At 42.4% G+C, this 16,483-nt stretch overlaps 2 protein-coding genes across 3 annotated transcripts; both read right to left on the bottom strand.

The window, feature by feature from the left end:
• Window positions 1-2,986: 2,986 nt before the first annotated feature.
• Window positions 2,987-11,699, bottom strand: LOC125977899 (cell division control protein 42 homolog). Of its 2 annotated transcripts, none has more exons than XM_049734944.1 (6): window positions 11,541-11,698; window positions 10,535-10,660; window positions 10,284-10,356; window positions 9,803-9,912; window positions 9,431-9,628; window positions 2,987-4,650 (listed from the first exon to the last, which is right to left on the bottom strand). In XM_049734944.1, exons 2-6 carry the CDS (start codon window positions 10,637-10,639, stop codon window positions 4,561-4,563), a joined length of 576 nt encoding a protein of 191 aa, XP_049590901.1. In that variant the 5' UTR covers window positions 10,640-10,660; window positions 11,541-11,698; the 3' UTR covers window positions 2,987-4,560. The 2 variants fall into 2 exon arrangements, with proteins under 2 accessions (XP_049590901.1, XP_049590902.1); XM_049734945.2 differs by lacking the exon at window positions 2,987-4,650 and adding an exon at window positions 5,152-7,496 and having other exon boundaries at window positions 11,541-11,699.
• Window positions 11,700-12,056: 357 nt separating this feature from the next.
• On the bottom strand, window positions 12,057-13,892 carry snrpe (small nuclear ribonucleoprotein polypeptide E). The gene is made up of 5 exons (XM_049734946.2): window positions 13,700-13,892; window positions 13,223-13,249; window positions 13,084-13,146; window positions 12,647-12,725; window positions 12,057-12,248 (listed from the first exon to the last, which is right to left on the bottom strand). The coding sequence occupies exons 1-5, from the start codon at window positions 13,751-13,753 to the stop codon at window positions 12,193-12,195; spliced, it is 279 nt and encodes a 92-aa protein (XP_049590903.1). The 5' UTR covers window positions 13,754-13,892; the 3' UTR covers window positions 12,057-12,192.
• Between the last annotated feature and the right edge of the window lie 2,591 nt (window positions 13,893-16,483).

Here is a 16,483-nt window from a genome sequence, read left to right as displayed (position 1 = left end):
TTTATCTGTCAGTGGCTTTGAGGCTGCGGGCTGCGTCTGCTTCGCCGCAGTGGAAAAGAGCATCGCAAACTGGCTGATGCTTGGGGGAAAGAAAAAGAAAAAAAAGGTCCACCTGGACAAATCTCACCAGTCTGTGTGTAAAAAAAATAAATAAATCAATAAAAGTTGTAAAGTCCTGTGCGGGTCTGCAGTAAATTAATAAATGTTGTATACAATTCGCAGAGCAGCTGCTGACAAGGTTGTGGAACAAATTAAGAAAAAAAAGTCTGCAACTTAAGTCTGGGTGATGGAGTCGGACCAATTAGTCGACTTCTTGACTTTACTACTATGAATAATTTTTACCGTCTCGTCTTCCATTCGGCCGACTTAATTTACGGGGGGGCAGACATACTATAATGATCAGTGGAGCAGCTACATCTTCATACGTGAGAATATAAAAAGCAGTTGGATGAGAAAAATGCTCAGTCATGGCGATTTTTGGAGAATGTAATAGGATCGGTGGCTTTTGGTACGCCACCACAGATGGGTACCAATGAAAATAAAAATCATTCATTGTCCTCATTTAGTTCCCTGACGGCAAAGGCACAAGTGTGAAAATGTACCTAACAACAAAGCTCCTCGGGACAGAACAATTGACTGCACCCGCCGGTTCCAACTGACACAATTGGGCGTAAACATACAACAGGAGAAGGAATGAGAAGAGAAAACAATTACTGCGCGTCTGTGTGTGTGTGTGTGTGTGTGTGTGTGTGTGTGTGTGTGTGTGTGTGTGCGCGCGTGTGTTTTCGATGTGCTGTAATTTTTCCATGGTTTTGGATTTCATGTTATGCAAGAGGTGCACAGCGCTGGGGCGAGAGGTACTACGCTCGCAACAACTGAGCAAGTTGACCTCGCTTTTGACACGTCACATGAATTGACGGTTAAAGCTGCATGGAGGTTTTCCATCTCAATGCTAAAAACAATGAGCGAGCGTAAACGGCTTTTTCTCGCTTTCCTCCCGGCTGCGGCTCAAAGGACTCGAGTTTGGGTTTCTTCCTCCACGGTGCTTTAGTGTGACTGTCTGGAGGGGTCCATCTCTGGCGACCAGCGCCAACATAAACACAGAAATTCCGCCCCAATTAGAAACGCTAAATGCATTGGACTCGGTACACTACAAGGGCCGGCCGGGCGTATGCAATTAACGCAGCTGCCTGCGCTCCCTCCCGCTGGCTTCCTCGGATGGTTAAAATGTATACGGTTTCAGTTCAAGGCCAGTCGGTGCTCTGATTGGACAGGTTGGACTCATCATGGAAATATAAACACAAGGGTGAGGGGTGGGTGAACGCTTGCGGTTCCGAGGTTGAGGTTTCCTTTCGGCCGGTCCTGCGGAGTTTGAGCCGGAGGAGAGATTTGCGAGGTGAGGAACACCAAGCAACCGACGGCCTCTACACATTCGACAGCACGAGGGAGGACGTGCGCTCTGAAAAGTCAAGCTGCGCTAGAGGGCAGGGGACTCAAACTTGTTTTCATCGCTGGCCACATTGTTGTTATGCTTGCCCTCAGAGGGTTGCTGACAACAGTCGAAGCACATAAAGGCAGAAGAGCTAGGGGAGGTACCAGGAGGCCAAAAATCACACTTATTCGCTGCAGTAAAAGAGCAAAATCAACACAAGACACTACAACAGATGACTCTATGCTACAAAATGAAAGGGGAATTTCTCCTTTCAAAAAGCCTTCACTGAAGCTAGCCGGTTGGGTGCATCAGGGATGTGATGGAAAGAATACACAAAACTCAAGTGTGCTTTAAAGGAGGAGAAAAAAGAATTGAAGGAAGGCCTGGCCTGGCCTGGCCTGGCCTGGCCATTGTCCTCTTGTACACTGGCCATTGATTGTGCATTGTCACTTGTAGGCTCACTCTCAGCTAACCCTCGGGTTCTTCTTCATCCCTCAGAAAGTTTGCTAACAAGAGCTCTCACTCCATCGCCTCTGATGAAAATCCATACAAAACATTTAGCGTCGTGTGAGAAAGCGTGGAAATTCAATAAGATGCTTGACGTGATTAAGGAATGACAGGAAGAGCCAATCGAACCTGGATGCACCCCCCCCCAAAAAAAAGATTTTTTTTTTTTATATGCCTAAATGTATTCATTTGGCTCAACTCTGCTGAGCAGGCATATTGGCGGAAAACGTTGTCCATGGGCCAAAGTACAGTATTTTCCTCTTCCCACCCGCACAGATGATCAGCCAACAGAGCGAGGTATCCCCCAAACTAATGCTTTCTGTTGGACGTCGATAGTAAAGCAATCTGCAGGCTGCGAGCGAGCGAGCGAGGCACAGGAAGCCCATCACATTAGCGCTCATTGGACTGTCTTCCCAGGAAACTTTCTTCTTGAGACAGCGGGCCTGAAAGCCGTCCTAATGCCACTTACTTGCTCCGGCTTTAATGGTCCACTACGAAATGTCGAATAGAAGAATGAGCCGTGAAAGAGCGAGTGAGGTCACCGGGAGGATGTTGTTCTTTCAACACGGCTGCATGCATGCACGCACTATTGCCACTTTCTGACCACATGTCCTCGTGACCTTGTTAATTATGGCGTCATTTGAATCGGCATACATCCAGACCCCGGCCGGGATTGAAGACGTTGCTCACAAACAATACTCAGTCACAGCAAAAAAAACCAAATGAGATTGCGCAGTTCGAGGGCGGGTTGTCCTGACCCATTTCTTTGGTGCGCAACGAAAGCGGCTTTGGCTTGCTAGGCTACCGTCGATAAATAACCCGAAAAATCCACTTCGGTTGAGCGATACACTATCTGTACACTATCTGTCATTCACCCACTGGCTCGTGCAGAAAAACAGAGCATAGGCCTCAGGTATGAATGGTTGTTTTGGGCCAAACAGTGCCACCTTGTGGTCTGTTAAAGCTTGAACTGGGCCTACTGAGCAAATTCAAAGCTCTTCAATGACTGAGGCGTTTTGTAACAACAATGAGTGACAGTGAAAGTGGTAAAGGCAATTAAGGTATAAGTTTAATAATTTTAAGAATGCATCATACAAAGAATAAAGACCTTTGACAAAAGCATTTGGTTTTTCACCAAAACAACAGGTTATAGTAATGATACTGACATGGGCTGTATGCATTTCAACCCAACTCGAAGCCACCGACCTAATCAAACAGTCTCTCTGCCCGAAAAGGTGTTACTGGGCAAAACCAAGCAGTCTTTTCTTGCTTATGGAATGGCAGGTATAATGTTTATATTATTTAGAAGTGAAACAATAGGGAGGGAGGGGATGGATGGATGGATGGATGGTAGACAAAATGTGTGCTATTAACAAAAGCGGTGAAAAGAAAATATCGGGCTAAAAATGGAACGACTGCCATCTCACGGCCAGTTTAGAGGGTTGAGCATCATCCATTTTGCGTTAAGCTCATCCGACTCCGGACTGACTACATGCCACTATTCACACACGCATTCATTCATCTTGCGGGCGGGCGGGCAATTTAGAGTCTTCAATTAAATTCACATGTTTGTGTTTTGGAATGTCGGAGACAAACTAGCAAACGGCACACCAGAAGGAAGGAAGGAAGGAAGGAAGGAAGGTAAGTGAGCTAACATTGGAAGCAGACACTCAGCAAGCTGCATCTCAAAGGCTGGAGTTGGCGGAAAGAACCTCTCGTTTTTGTTCGTCTTGCGGGAGGGAGGGAGGGAGGGAGGGAGGGAGGGAGGATTTCATTTCAAGTGTGAGGTGACACTTACAGCGCCCGCCACGGGCGAAAGCTCTCGCTGCACTCTAAAATGCATGAGGAGCACGTTTCATAACACTGTTCAAGTTCCCTGCATTTAAGGGCAAATTCATGTGGCAATATTTCAGATTTCAACCAGTCGCCGTAAACAACTCAAGATAAATAAAATGAGTAATGTGAGATAACATTGTTGAATTCAACTTCGGAGCGGACTACCAACTGCAGTGCTGACAGTTCCTTTAGTGGTTAAATGTGTGGAACAAGTAATAAATATTAGTCAAACTATCAAGTGTTGGGGGGGGGGGGGGGGGTGGGGGGTGTTATGTTGGCAAACAAAAACAAAACAACCAGTAACCGCAAAGGGAATACCGAGGAGAGCATTTTTTTCTGGCGGTGCCGAGACAATTAGGAAGGGCTGGCTGGGGGCGGGACTCCACCATGGCTGAAGACAACTACGGGAACACGCTTGGGCAGGGCATTTAATAGAATAGCGAGTGCGAGAGATCAGGCCACAACACTGATTGCATTTGTACAAATCTATTGAAGCTCAATAATTCTACACGTACGTAAGCTGGCTATCTGAATCCCCATCAGTGTGTGTGCAAAGCCTGCATAAGCTGCGACCCCCAAATCAGACCACTTAGGGGTGAAGCTTCTTATTGCAAAGACAGTTAAACTTGGGTCGGCTGGAATCGTTCTAGTCGTGCCTTTGGAGGTCTATCAGCCTTAGCAGAGTCATGGAAATGTGGGTGGGCGGGCGGGCGGGCGGGGGGTGGGCAATATGTATTATGCAAAAGTACGTGTTAGACATGTATGCTTTGAAAAAGATGGGCTTTTCATAGCAGCACACATTTGCGCTTCTTCTTGGGCTCTGGGGGCTCCAATGCAGCCAATATCGCCTCATCAAACACATTCTTTAGGCCTTTCTGTGAACAAAAACAAATACACAGGCTAAATAAGGGGGAAGTGCAAACATGCAGAGGACAAACAAAGGAAAATGAAGTGGCATTTTTTCTAAACTAAATGACAATAAGGTGACTCAGTGAAAAGGGTGTTCCCTCAAAAAAGCCATCTCAAAAACATTTGAAGAAAGGTGACAACAGACAGCAAAGCAATGTTGGATTTGTTGAGCCAACTTTTCTTTTCATGACCGACCGTGTCAGCACAAACAGGGTAAATCAAATTGAACACAAGAAAGTGGAGGGGGGGGGGGGTGAAAAAACCAGCATGTGTTATATTTTGGCCAAGTAACGCCATCACAGACCGTCGAACCATCTTCCTTCCGCTTGTTGATTCGCCATGTATGGAATTCAAGTTCAATTCCATTTGCACCATAAACAGATACTTGACACCATTAGACGCGCCGTGAGAAGATTTGATTTATTATGTTTTGGGAAACTCCAGAAAAAGATGGGCGCAGAAGAAAGTGTAGATCATTTGTATTTTATTATATGTTGGGTTGTTGTTGTTTTTTTTTTTCGTTCCACACAACTGTAATAACATCTTTACGTTACAACAAAAAGCAATGCAAAGGTTTGCAGAATAGTTTCATATGGTCCCGGTCAAACGTTTACATACATTCACCATGGCATGGACATCGTGTCACTGTTTTGGACTGTCAACGCTTTCTTTGCATTCTTCCGTTTTTCTGTCTGGGCCATAACAATCAAAAGAAGTCATTTTGAGGTTTCTATCAATAGGTTGGATTAGCTATATTTGTTTCCGGAATACCATAATATCCCACTGCTATAACATATTAATAATGACAACAATAATAATGTAAAGTGACATGTGAATTAGATAGGATATAATAAATACAAGTAGGGCTGTCATTGTTGAAAATTTGTAGTTGATTATTCGATCCAACAATTGGATCATTCATTGGATGTCAGTTACAAGTTATTCGTACTATGACTGAAAATAGATCTTTTTTAACGCAACTACATATATGTACTTTTTTAATGAGACAGTTACTGGTTTGGTTTGGTCTGGAACGTAAGTGAAAAAGGGAAAGATGTCCATCAATGTGTTCCAAAATCAAGACAGGGCTCTACAAACGTCCTGTTTTAATTCAACACGACACTTACCTCGGAGAGGCTGAAATCACACGATTAATTGAGTATCTAAATAGGTGTCTATTCATTTACTGATCGATACAATATACAATCAGTGCTTTGTGCTATTGCACATTTTGTTATACATGCTGGTGAAATACGTCGTCGTTGTCATTCTGACTGGGGCTGTCACTATCAAATATTTTTAGAACTGACTATGCTATTGATTATTAATAGGATCACATTTTATTTTGCACCTAACCTGTCTGTTGTTTGCCAAAGTAAAAGGTGATGTTTGCAAATGTCTTCTTATCATCAGTCTGCTTACAATAAGGACGAGAGGCTGAAATCAGGTTTTGGACCATTTAAACAATAGCTCTCTTTGATGAACTCCATCCATCCATCCATCCATCCATCCATCCATCCATCCATCCATCCATCCATCCATCCATCCATCCATCCATCCATCCATCCATCCATCCATCCATTCGTTCGTTCGTTGTCAATAGTTTGATCATGCAGAAATGGGTTCTGCCTTGCTTGAATTTGCACTCCTATCCCTTTGCTTCCAGCGCCTGTTTGCAGCAAATGTGCCTTGTGTCCTAAGCACTTTCTTTCTCTTGGCTTTTGATGTTAACAGATATTTTGGAACCCATGATGGACGCCACAGTTGGGTGTTTTTGCGGCCCAATTCTGAGTCGTGTATACTTTTCTGTTGCAAAACGCTAACATCCACACATAATGATAGATTGTGCTCAGTGTTGAGTGCCTCATGCCTTTGCTTTGTTGCGACCGTACTATTTTAATGTCACCAGTTACAGACGGGGAATGTTGGTTACCTCTCGAGGTCACATTGTTTTGCCCTTGTGTTTAAAACAAGTAAAAAGGAAACACATAAATGACCAGATCAATATGATAGCGTGCATGTCATTTAAGAGTAGGCTCTTGTACTGAAGAAAAAAATGACATAACGTCCTCTTGCGCTCCAGATAGGATTTTTTTCGTCTTTCTTACATTTTTCAAGGATTCTATCAAGTGCAAAGTCATGGCAAGTTTCGTCCACAACGCCATTGTGTCAACTACTAAGGGGAAATTCCTGCTATACGTTCACTTTAATAACTTTGAATCGTTCTGACGATTCAATGGGCCGATGATAGCTCTTGTCAAAAAGAATCAACATCTGGTCAAATTTGGCTGCTAACATATTCTGCTAGTCTCTCTCTCATAAAAGCAACGGTACATACATGCTGAGTGTTGCAGAAACACAAGTGGCGCTGTGACTTGATTTAGCCCTCAGTACCAGTAGCGGAAACTACAGCCAGGCCCGTTTACAAGAGTGGGCTGAGTACGTTTGGGATTTGACATGTGTCCCGTTTTAGTTGAATTTAGAGTGGTCAAGCTGCCGCTAACAGTCCCCTTGCTACTGCGAATGAAGCGGCCGTCCGTACTCAAGTTTTGTAACATAAACCAGTGAAAGACAGAAAGAATGACCATTAGCAGTGAAGCATTGTCAATACAGCCTTTGAACTGGGCAGTAAATATGAAGATGCAAATGGGTTGAAAGACGTTTCTAGAGGAGAAATTCCTACAATTAGCAGTCAACATAAGTGGTAGCACTTGCACATTGTTTAAAATATGCAGCATTTTCTTTGTCTCTGCAGCTCAGGAGGTTCTAGGGCGGCTAGGATAGCTTCATCAAATACATTCTTCAGCCCTCGCTACAGTGGCAAGAGAGGGAAGACAACAATAGCTCAGTTAGCACACAAAGGTGTGGAAAGACAGGACAGGCAGGATGAACATGACAAAAGAAGCAATTGGAGGCGAGGCAACGGTTCACTTAGGTACATGCACAAACCAAAAGACTTGAACTTTACTACCCACGACTCATTCAAAGATGAGGACTACAGGAAAAAGGAAATTACATCAGCAACTTTGCAAATGGTGATAGGAAGGAAGGAAGAAAGGAGGGAGGGAGGGAGGGAGGGAGGGAGGGAAGGAAGGAGAGAGGGAAGGAGGGAGGGAGGGAGGGAAGGAAGGAGTGTGGCAGGGCCAAAATGCATGTCGCTGTATTGTTGGAGTGAGGTTGTTGGAAATCACAATACCACTGGGCCTTTCCTTCTTAAACTATACCACCAGAAGATGTGCGAGTAGAAAAAGCGTCCTTCTCAAAATGGGGGGGTGCGGCACCATGCCTTCACCCCATGGAACATGCTCATTAGGATACTATGCTATGCAGAGGTGTACTTAGCACAACTTTATAGGCAAATGATCCATCCATTTTATAGTCACAGAGGAGAGTTGGGGGGTGTCAAATATTTGTTTTCTTCCTTGAAGGAGGCCAAGACATAAGATAAACCCAAGAAACCGCCAACAAGGATCCAGTTGTCCAGTAGTGAAGTCAATTTCAGGAATAACTTCAAACCAAATATTGACAATATCCATGTACATTTCCACAAATACTCTGTGTTTCAAATGCAGTAAAGAGGCATACTGACAAAGGTCGTGCCAATAGAAATTTTGTGCTCAAGACTAGATTTTTTTTTTCCCCCCCTTGTGGAGCAGTTTTGCAAATCAAAGGCGTCATTTGAGCAGCAACATTTTAACAGTGTTGGCAATCTTTTTTTTTTTTTTTTTCCAAAGACCCAAAGTTTGGATCACTCAGAACTTTCCTCACTCACTCACTCACTCACTCACTCACTCACTCACTCACTCACTCACTCACTCACTCACTCACTCACTCACTCACTCACTCACTCACTCCAAACCAAACTCTCTCTCTCTCTCTCTCTCTCTCTCTCTCTGCTGCTCAATTACCATGTTTGAATGCATATTTCACCACTTGTAATGTAAAAGTTTGATTTTTTCAGGCCTTCTCAGTTGTTTTGTTACCAGCTAAGTTGAAGTTTGTATTTTCCTATACTCCAGTGCCCATGATGCATTGCATTATCTTGATGACGGCTCCGTTTGATTTGATGCACTCGCATTTTGATCTGAAACCGATTGTTTTGTTCAAATTGATTTTTTTTTGGTTAACCCTTTAAATATGATACATGTACACAGGGACAAAGTCTGAACATCAGCTATCGTCATCTTTGGTGGCTAAAAAAACACATTGGGGATCTCTAAAGTTTAGTCTATTCTGCTGTTGGCTGCAGTGAGGAGGAAATGCTTTTGCAGCTTTTGCTCAACGTGGAAGTAGGTTGTGCATATATCAGATTAGTAATAGCTCAGATCCAAAGACCAGATCTAATCCCTCTACTCATTGATACCAAGTACACAATGAAAAGGTCCCATGGAAACAAGTGTGACAACAGTCATAGGCTATGTTATATTTTCAAGCCACTGTCCTTTAAAGCTTGTGAGCATACTTTTAATTCTAACTGCTTAATGTGGGGATAAAAAACATATTTACGAATCTTTGTTGTTGTTGTTGTCGTCAATAAAATTTGGCAAAACCTCAAGAGAGGAGTACTGATTCTATTTCAATAAAAACGGCGAAGGGGGGGATCAGAATGCAAGAAAAAGCGATTCGGGCACTGTGTGCAAACGCTGGGCTGGGATTTAGACATGCACTTTTTTTCCCCCTCCATTTTCTTGCTAGGTGTGGATTATGAATGTTGAAAAGTGTACGTAGGTATCAAGAATACATTACCTGTGTGAGGGCTGAGCACTCCACATATTTCACAGCCTTGAGGTCTCTCGCAAGCTTCTCTGCTGTCTCCGGAGTAATAGGTTTTTGCTTGTTCTTTGCCAGCTTCTCTATAGTTGAGGGGTCATCTCGTAAATCAATCTGGGTGCCGACTAGCAGGAAGGGGGTCTTTGGACAATGGTGTGTGATCTCTGGAACCCACTGCATACACAAAGGTAATTGTTGATCTAGCTGGCAACACAAAATGTCATTTCGATCCCATCCGGACGTTAAACTGGATGGCTCTTTTTGTCGTATGAACAAGATATTCTTCGCTAATTAAGGTTGACACATGCTCAAAATAGCCATAAGACGGCGGCGGCGGAAGGAACTTGCCTTTTCTTTTACGTTTTCAAATGATGAGGGGGACACAACGGAGAAACACACAAGGAACACGTCTGTCTGGGGATAACTCAGAGGTCTTAACCTGTCATAGTCTTCCTGACCTGGAAAAAGCACATCAAATATGTATGTATGTATATTTTCAGAGGTTGGTATGGAGACTTGCGGGACCCAATATTGGACTACATTTGTGTGAAGCCGTTTGAGTGAACCACACACAGGAAACAGGAAAATGGCACTCATAATGATTGTGTTCATTGATGTACTGTACTGTATGCATTACTTTCCTGACCTTTGCTACCGAGCTAACTAAACAGCTGACTGAGCAGCTACCATCGTTACAAATTTGACATGTACCCAGATAATATGCGACTCTTGCAACACGCCTTACACATTGCACTAGACTGTTTCCAAATACAAATGAAAGAAAGAAATGTAAATTCTCTGGATGAACAAATATGATTTCAATGCATACCTGCGGTATCAAATAAGCCCAGTGTGTAGGGCTCGCCTCCAATCATTACAGTCACAGCATAATTATCAAACACCTACAAAACAAACATGGGGGGGGGAGAAAGAAATTGACCCATTTGTTTCCCACATCCTAAGGTATATGCATACTTTACAAGCACAGATTCACCAAGAAATAAACTGTTATGATCAAGCAGAATTTTGATCGGGTGTTGTTAATTCAATCATTGACTTTTCATATTCCCTAATACTTACTGTCGGGACATATTCAGAGGGAAATTTGTTTGTGGTGTACGAGATGAGCAGGCAGGTTTTACCGACTGCACCATCCCCAACTACAACACACTTGATGGTCTGCATTCTTCACGAATCATTCAATGCCTAGAAGAGCAAAAACAAACAATGAATGTGCAATTGGAATAGCAACAAACTGAAGGCAGTGCGTAATGTGCATCAGCGCATGCCAGAGCAAACACCATTTGGGAAGAGTACCGAGCCCCAGAACTAAGACTGGACTCATTTTGCATTTTTATATAGCTATTCTATACGCAACCAAGTACCCTGAAAGCAGACTATTCTAAGGTTTTGAGTTCTCAATGTTATGCTACTAAATAATCCCTACTCAAAGAATAGAAATGTGCACCAAATGCAATCTGTGGCGTACTTGGGGAAGAAACAGTATGTCCCATGTTTACGACGAACCGACGGTTAGCTTAGCTTAGTTTAGCTTCAGAAGCTTGTGTGGCCTCAATCTGCCCCCACCCCCACTTCACTTCCCCATCGGCTGATATACATACATACAATCGAAGAAGCATCGCACTGATTAACCGATTACTATCATTTCAACGGCCTGTTTCTGCAATTTTGCCAATGAAATCTTTCTAACGTTTCACAATGACGACACCCTAGGGTAGCGTCGGCTGATAAAACGGCTTCATAGGCTTCTGTGCAAATGGCCGGTTTCCTGTCAATATTTAAAAATAATTGACACGACATATTCAAGCACACCTAAAATCGCGTCCAGTCGTTATAATGCTGTTGCAGAAGTTGAAAGGCAAAACGGATGTCTTAAAGCGTCTTACTTCGCTAGCGAGTGGTCACGCAAATTAGCTTGCTAGCAAAAGCAACGGGCTAATCTCAAAGCGATGCATCTGATATTTCCCACCGTTTAATCATTTCACGCAAACACAATAATTCAAACAATATCAAGTTAATGAAAGGAAAGAGTCAAATATGTCTACATTGGTGACTTTTTCCTTACCGTATCTCCCAATGGTGTTTTTGCGTCGGGCGTTGGCAGCTCTACTCAGTACTAGGGGCTTCCCAGGCAACCGAACAGGGACACGCACTGCACTAGTGCGAAAGAAAGCCGTATTCAATTTTGGGGGACTCCACTTTGGACATTCTACTTATATAAAAAAAAAAAATAATAATGATCCTAATCATAAATAAAACAGGTCAGATAATTTTAACTATTATCTGCCAGTTGACCAACATTGGAAAAAAAAAAACCCCGGAGTTGTAGAAAAAGGTGTATACATTCAAGTCCAAATAGCACCTTTATGACCACAACCGCCCCCCGTTAATATAAAATCATCCATTTTAGAGCAGCAACAAAATAATCACAATGCAATTCATACAAATTTGTTTGGACTGGATTTGCTGCTCAGCTAGTGGGTTGACCTACATACTCGATGCATTGCGGTTGTCTGCCACAAGATGGCAATCTAACCCAATGACCCAAATTATTAGGGTACATCTAAAAATTCCAAGATAATTATGACAAAGAAAAACTTTATTTTCAAAATGAACATTTGTTGTAGACATGGACAATTTCCATAAACAATAAAGGTTTAAAACAAAGGAAACAAAAACATTTGTTATTCATCATGAATGGTTGGGGTTTGCTGATGTCACTTGGACACACTCTGCAGCAAGGTAATGTTATCTCCTTTCAACATGATCCTTCCTAGAAGAGGCAGAAAGAAAGAAAGATAGATAGATAGACAGATGTGGATCAAAAAAGTAAAGCGAGGTGATATATGCAATACTTTTCGCCCGTTTCAGCGGAACACAGCATTGTGAGCTAAACGGACGATGACGCTGCACTGCTGAGCAGGAACACACGATGAAATGATTGACCAAACACACATTGCAATAATTACATCATATTGTATTTCGGATATGGTTAATACTTCCCTACCCTGATAGAGAAAGAAAAAAAAAAAAGAATCCAAGAAACATTTATATACGTTAAAAAATATATATAGATATCTCACTGAGCTGTGAAGGTTTGCAAGTGCATACATATGCAAACCTTCATCCCTTAATGAGATACCCCCTTAAGACAATAAAGTAACCTCTTACCCAGTGGCTTCCTGTTCCTTGTCTTCATATGGACCTCCTCAGAATCCTCAAGAACCAAGTTCATGTACTCATCAAAACCCTAAACATATCAAAAAGAACATTCAAAAACTGCAGACAAAAATAGAATCCTTTGTTGGCAACTGTTGCATTTCTTCCACATTTTAAATAAAACCCAATGTACATTGGTACTTTATTTTAAGAACGGAAATATTGGCCATTACAAATACAGTTGAAGCTTGATTATATGCGACTATTCTTTCCAATTTTTGGAAAAACATTTTCAAATAGCATTTCATTACTGTGATTATGAACAATAAACATAACATTTTAACTATGACTCAAAATCATTTCCCTTCCAGATAACAAACACAATATCTTTTTAATATTACAGAGCCCTAATTCTTGCAGCAGTATATAAAGTTGGAAGGGGCACTTACAATGATACAGCCCTCTATTCTGATGTTGACCTGCTCATACAACCACACCTGGATCCTTGAGCGCTGTGAATGAATGAAAACAAATTGTAATCTCACACAAACCATCAACAGACGAGCAAGAAAACGGTTGAATACTTACATTTTGGAGATATCTGAAGATTAAGTTCTGATTGTTGTGGTCAAAGAATTTATTGACTAGTAGAGTGATACAAATTAATCACAGAGAGCAGAACAATGGAGTATATTCAAAACATGTATTTCATTTTGTGAACAAGCTATCTACTCAGTGACGTTCAAGTTAACATGTACCGATTAGCATTTTTGCACTACATTAAATTTGGATACATAAAACTAGACGAATTTATTTAAGCATACAATTTTAGTTGTCAGCAATCCGAAATTCTACAAGACACGAATGTATACCAAATACACTACAAAAGCTGAATGTTTTAACAACAATACCGGTTCTGAGGCCATCCACCTTTAAATCTGCAGCAAAATAATAGAATGGCTAACGTCGGCTGTCGCCCGCCAAAGCGTTAGCTTAATTGCTAAAGCTAAAACAAGAGGGAGTTCCGTGTCATTCTGCAAAAAAAAAAAGAAGGGGAAAGGATACAATGGGCTGAACCATAACCTTCTGAACCTTCTGTCCTTGGCCTCGGTACGCCATTCTTCCACAGCGTTACCAACAGTAGTTAGATGAAGAATACTGGCCTTGCTCCTTGTTCGAATCACACGCGTTGTGGTCAATGGCGGGCTTGAACTTCCGTTGGTTAGCGAAGGACAGCTCAGTTTCACAACAGCGCCACTCCTTGTAGGAGGTCAGTACTACATTTAACCCAATAAAGAAAGCTGCATGATAAAGTTCCGTCCTAGTAAAACGTTTTAACGAGCAGGACCCCCAGGTTTTGAATAAAAATCGTTGCTTAGTTTATTTTCTATGCACACATAGTATGTTTCAGTCAATACTCTCAGATTCTGAAATAGCAACAGATCTTTCCAAAATGTATAATAAGCCTGCCTGGCATTGATGAATGGGTGATAGGCTGGCTACTCATTTAGGAGGAAATGGAAAGTTTGTTTTCAATTTGTACATTGGTTGTACACGCCCAATTCCAATTAAGTTGGGATCTTGTGTTCAATGTAAATAAGCACAGAATGCAATGATTTTCAAACTAGATTCAATAGAACACACTACAGGGACAAGGTATTTCACGTTCAAACGGATCAACTTGATTGTTTTTTAGCAAATAATCACTAACAGAATTTTTGGGCTGCAACACGTTCCAAAAAAGTTGGAACAGGGTCACGTGTTACATCATCTTTTCTTGAAACAACATTCAATAAACGATTGTTGAAGCTTTGAAAGGGAATTCTTTCCCATTCTTGCTTTACAGCGACAGCTGTTGTGAAAGTGCTGTATAAACAATGATGTATTGTATTGTATTGTATTGTATTGTATTGTATTGTATTGTATTGTATTGTATTGTATTGTATTGTATTGCATTGTATTGTATTGTATTGTATTGTATTGTCGTTGGAATTATTGCAATAACGTTATCATATAAAACCACATGCTTGCTGTAACTACTATTTAAAGCAAAGCAGCATGCTGGCCTGTCAGTGCTGCAGCACACGCACGCACACACGCACATATCATTTAAAATTTAGTTGGCAATTCTGGACAAAAAAAAAATCAGCAGAGCCACGCCAGCATCATCAAGTTAAGTTGTCACTGTTCTTGTTTTTGTAGATGCAGACCTCACATTTGGGTGAACTGTGTCAGGGAGGTCATCCATGAGTGGAGTTGATTAATAACTTACAACACAGGCCTAAAACACACACACACACACACACGGTTCTCAAAAGCAACACTGTGATAGAAATAAGCTAGCGAGGACAGACAAGAGTCTGCAAGTGCGAAGAAAGAAAAGAAGCAAGGAGCCTCAGTGGCAGAGGCCATGGTGTCTCCTTTCAGGCTTTCTGCAGCAGCAGCAGCAGCAGCAGCAGCAGCTTATGGAAGCTCGCGTCCCTCATCGGGCATGGTTGTCAAGCGCCAGATGCTTGGCTTTGTGCTAGGAGGGCTGCTATGGATGGCTGACTGACTCTCAATGCCACACAAAAAGCTCACATTCTCAAAGAAGCCTCGGAAAAGGTGACACTAGCCCTGGAGCCAAAAAACAAGGAAGCAGGTTTGAACATGCACAGGGTGGTGCCTTTACAGCCATCGTGGCACGTAATCATCGTCATTATGGGCAGGCACAATTGTCCATTATGTCATCAAAGAGAAGCGTGCTATTAATTGCCCCACCCGAAGCAGGACGAAATCGGAAGATTCAAAAGTTATGAACCAACCCTTGCCGCCGTGTTGGTGCGTACGTCTTTTCTATAAGCAAAGCCGCAGTTGAATGGGATCATGTCATAATGACATGAGTTGATTCTTGCCAAATGTTTGGAAAAACTTAGGAGACCTACATCGGGTACTCATGTTGCCCTTGGGACCTATGCTGTTCTGAATATATTGTACTATAGACGTAGATTGATGTTATTCTTTTTCAGACATTCTAAAACAAGACCAGTATCAGTTTTATGATCAGTATCCCTTTTAGAATCAAATCAAATATTTAAATAGTATATGTAAATATTTGACCAGCACCACTCCTAATACATCTTGTTTTCAGTCTAATGGCCACACCTGTCTTTCCCACCTTTACTTGGCTCATGGACCCGTCCGTCCGTCTGTCCGTCCGTCCGTCCAAAGGAATTGTGCCCGAGTTAGCTGAACCTCCTTTCTGCATCACTTCCCGTTCCTGTTCCTGTTGGTGATTGTTCAGTGAAATGGGGAAGGCAGACGGGATGGGGAAGGGGGCAGGCTGTGTGTGTGTGCGTGTGCGTGTGTGTGTGTGTGTGCGCGTGTGCGCGTGTGTGTGTGCGCGTGTTGTAAACTCTTTGTTCCCTTGTCTGTCTCACCTGCTTGACCTTCACCTGACAAACCTGACCCGTGGCCCTGGCAGAGTCGGCCGGGCAGACAACGAACGCAGCGACGGTCTGTTTCCTGTCCCATTGGCGGACAGGATATGATATTCATTGCGTGCTTGAAAGAGTCAGTAACATGCCCTATGGCAATATTCTTCCACTTTCTAAAAGGTTTGAGCTAAAATGCACAAGCGGCCAAGACCAGAAAGACAAATGGTTATTTCACTGCTCCTGTTGTGGTTTATGGCAGAAGCTTGTTTATAAATATTGAGCGTGTGTTAGCATTGTAACATGCTCTTATTGCACCGTTAGTGTGGGTGGGCTGTGGAGAGGCTTCCCCTTCGTGTGGTTTTGTTGCTTGGAACATTCCGTCCAGAATGACTTGTCGTTGTCTCTAAAAGTCAAGGTTTGAATCCTGCAATGA

The sequence above is a fragment of the Syngnathus scovelli genome, chromosome 11 (genome assembly GCF_024217435.2).
Source record: "Syngnathus scovelli strain Florida chromosome 11, RoL_Ssco_1.2, whole genome shotgun sequence".
In the NCBI taxonomy this organism is placed as follows: Eukaryota; Metazoa; Chordata; class Actinopteri; order Syngnathiformes; family Syngnathidae; genus Syngnathus; species Syngnathus scovelli.
The sequence above is the reverse complement of the archived record's forward strand: the minus strand, read 5'-3'. Positions and strand labels throughout refer to the sequence as shown.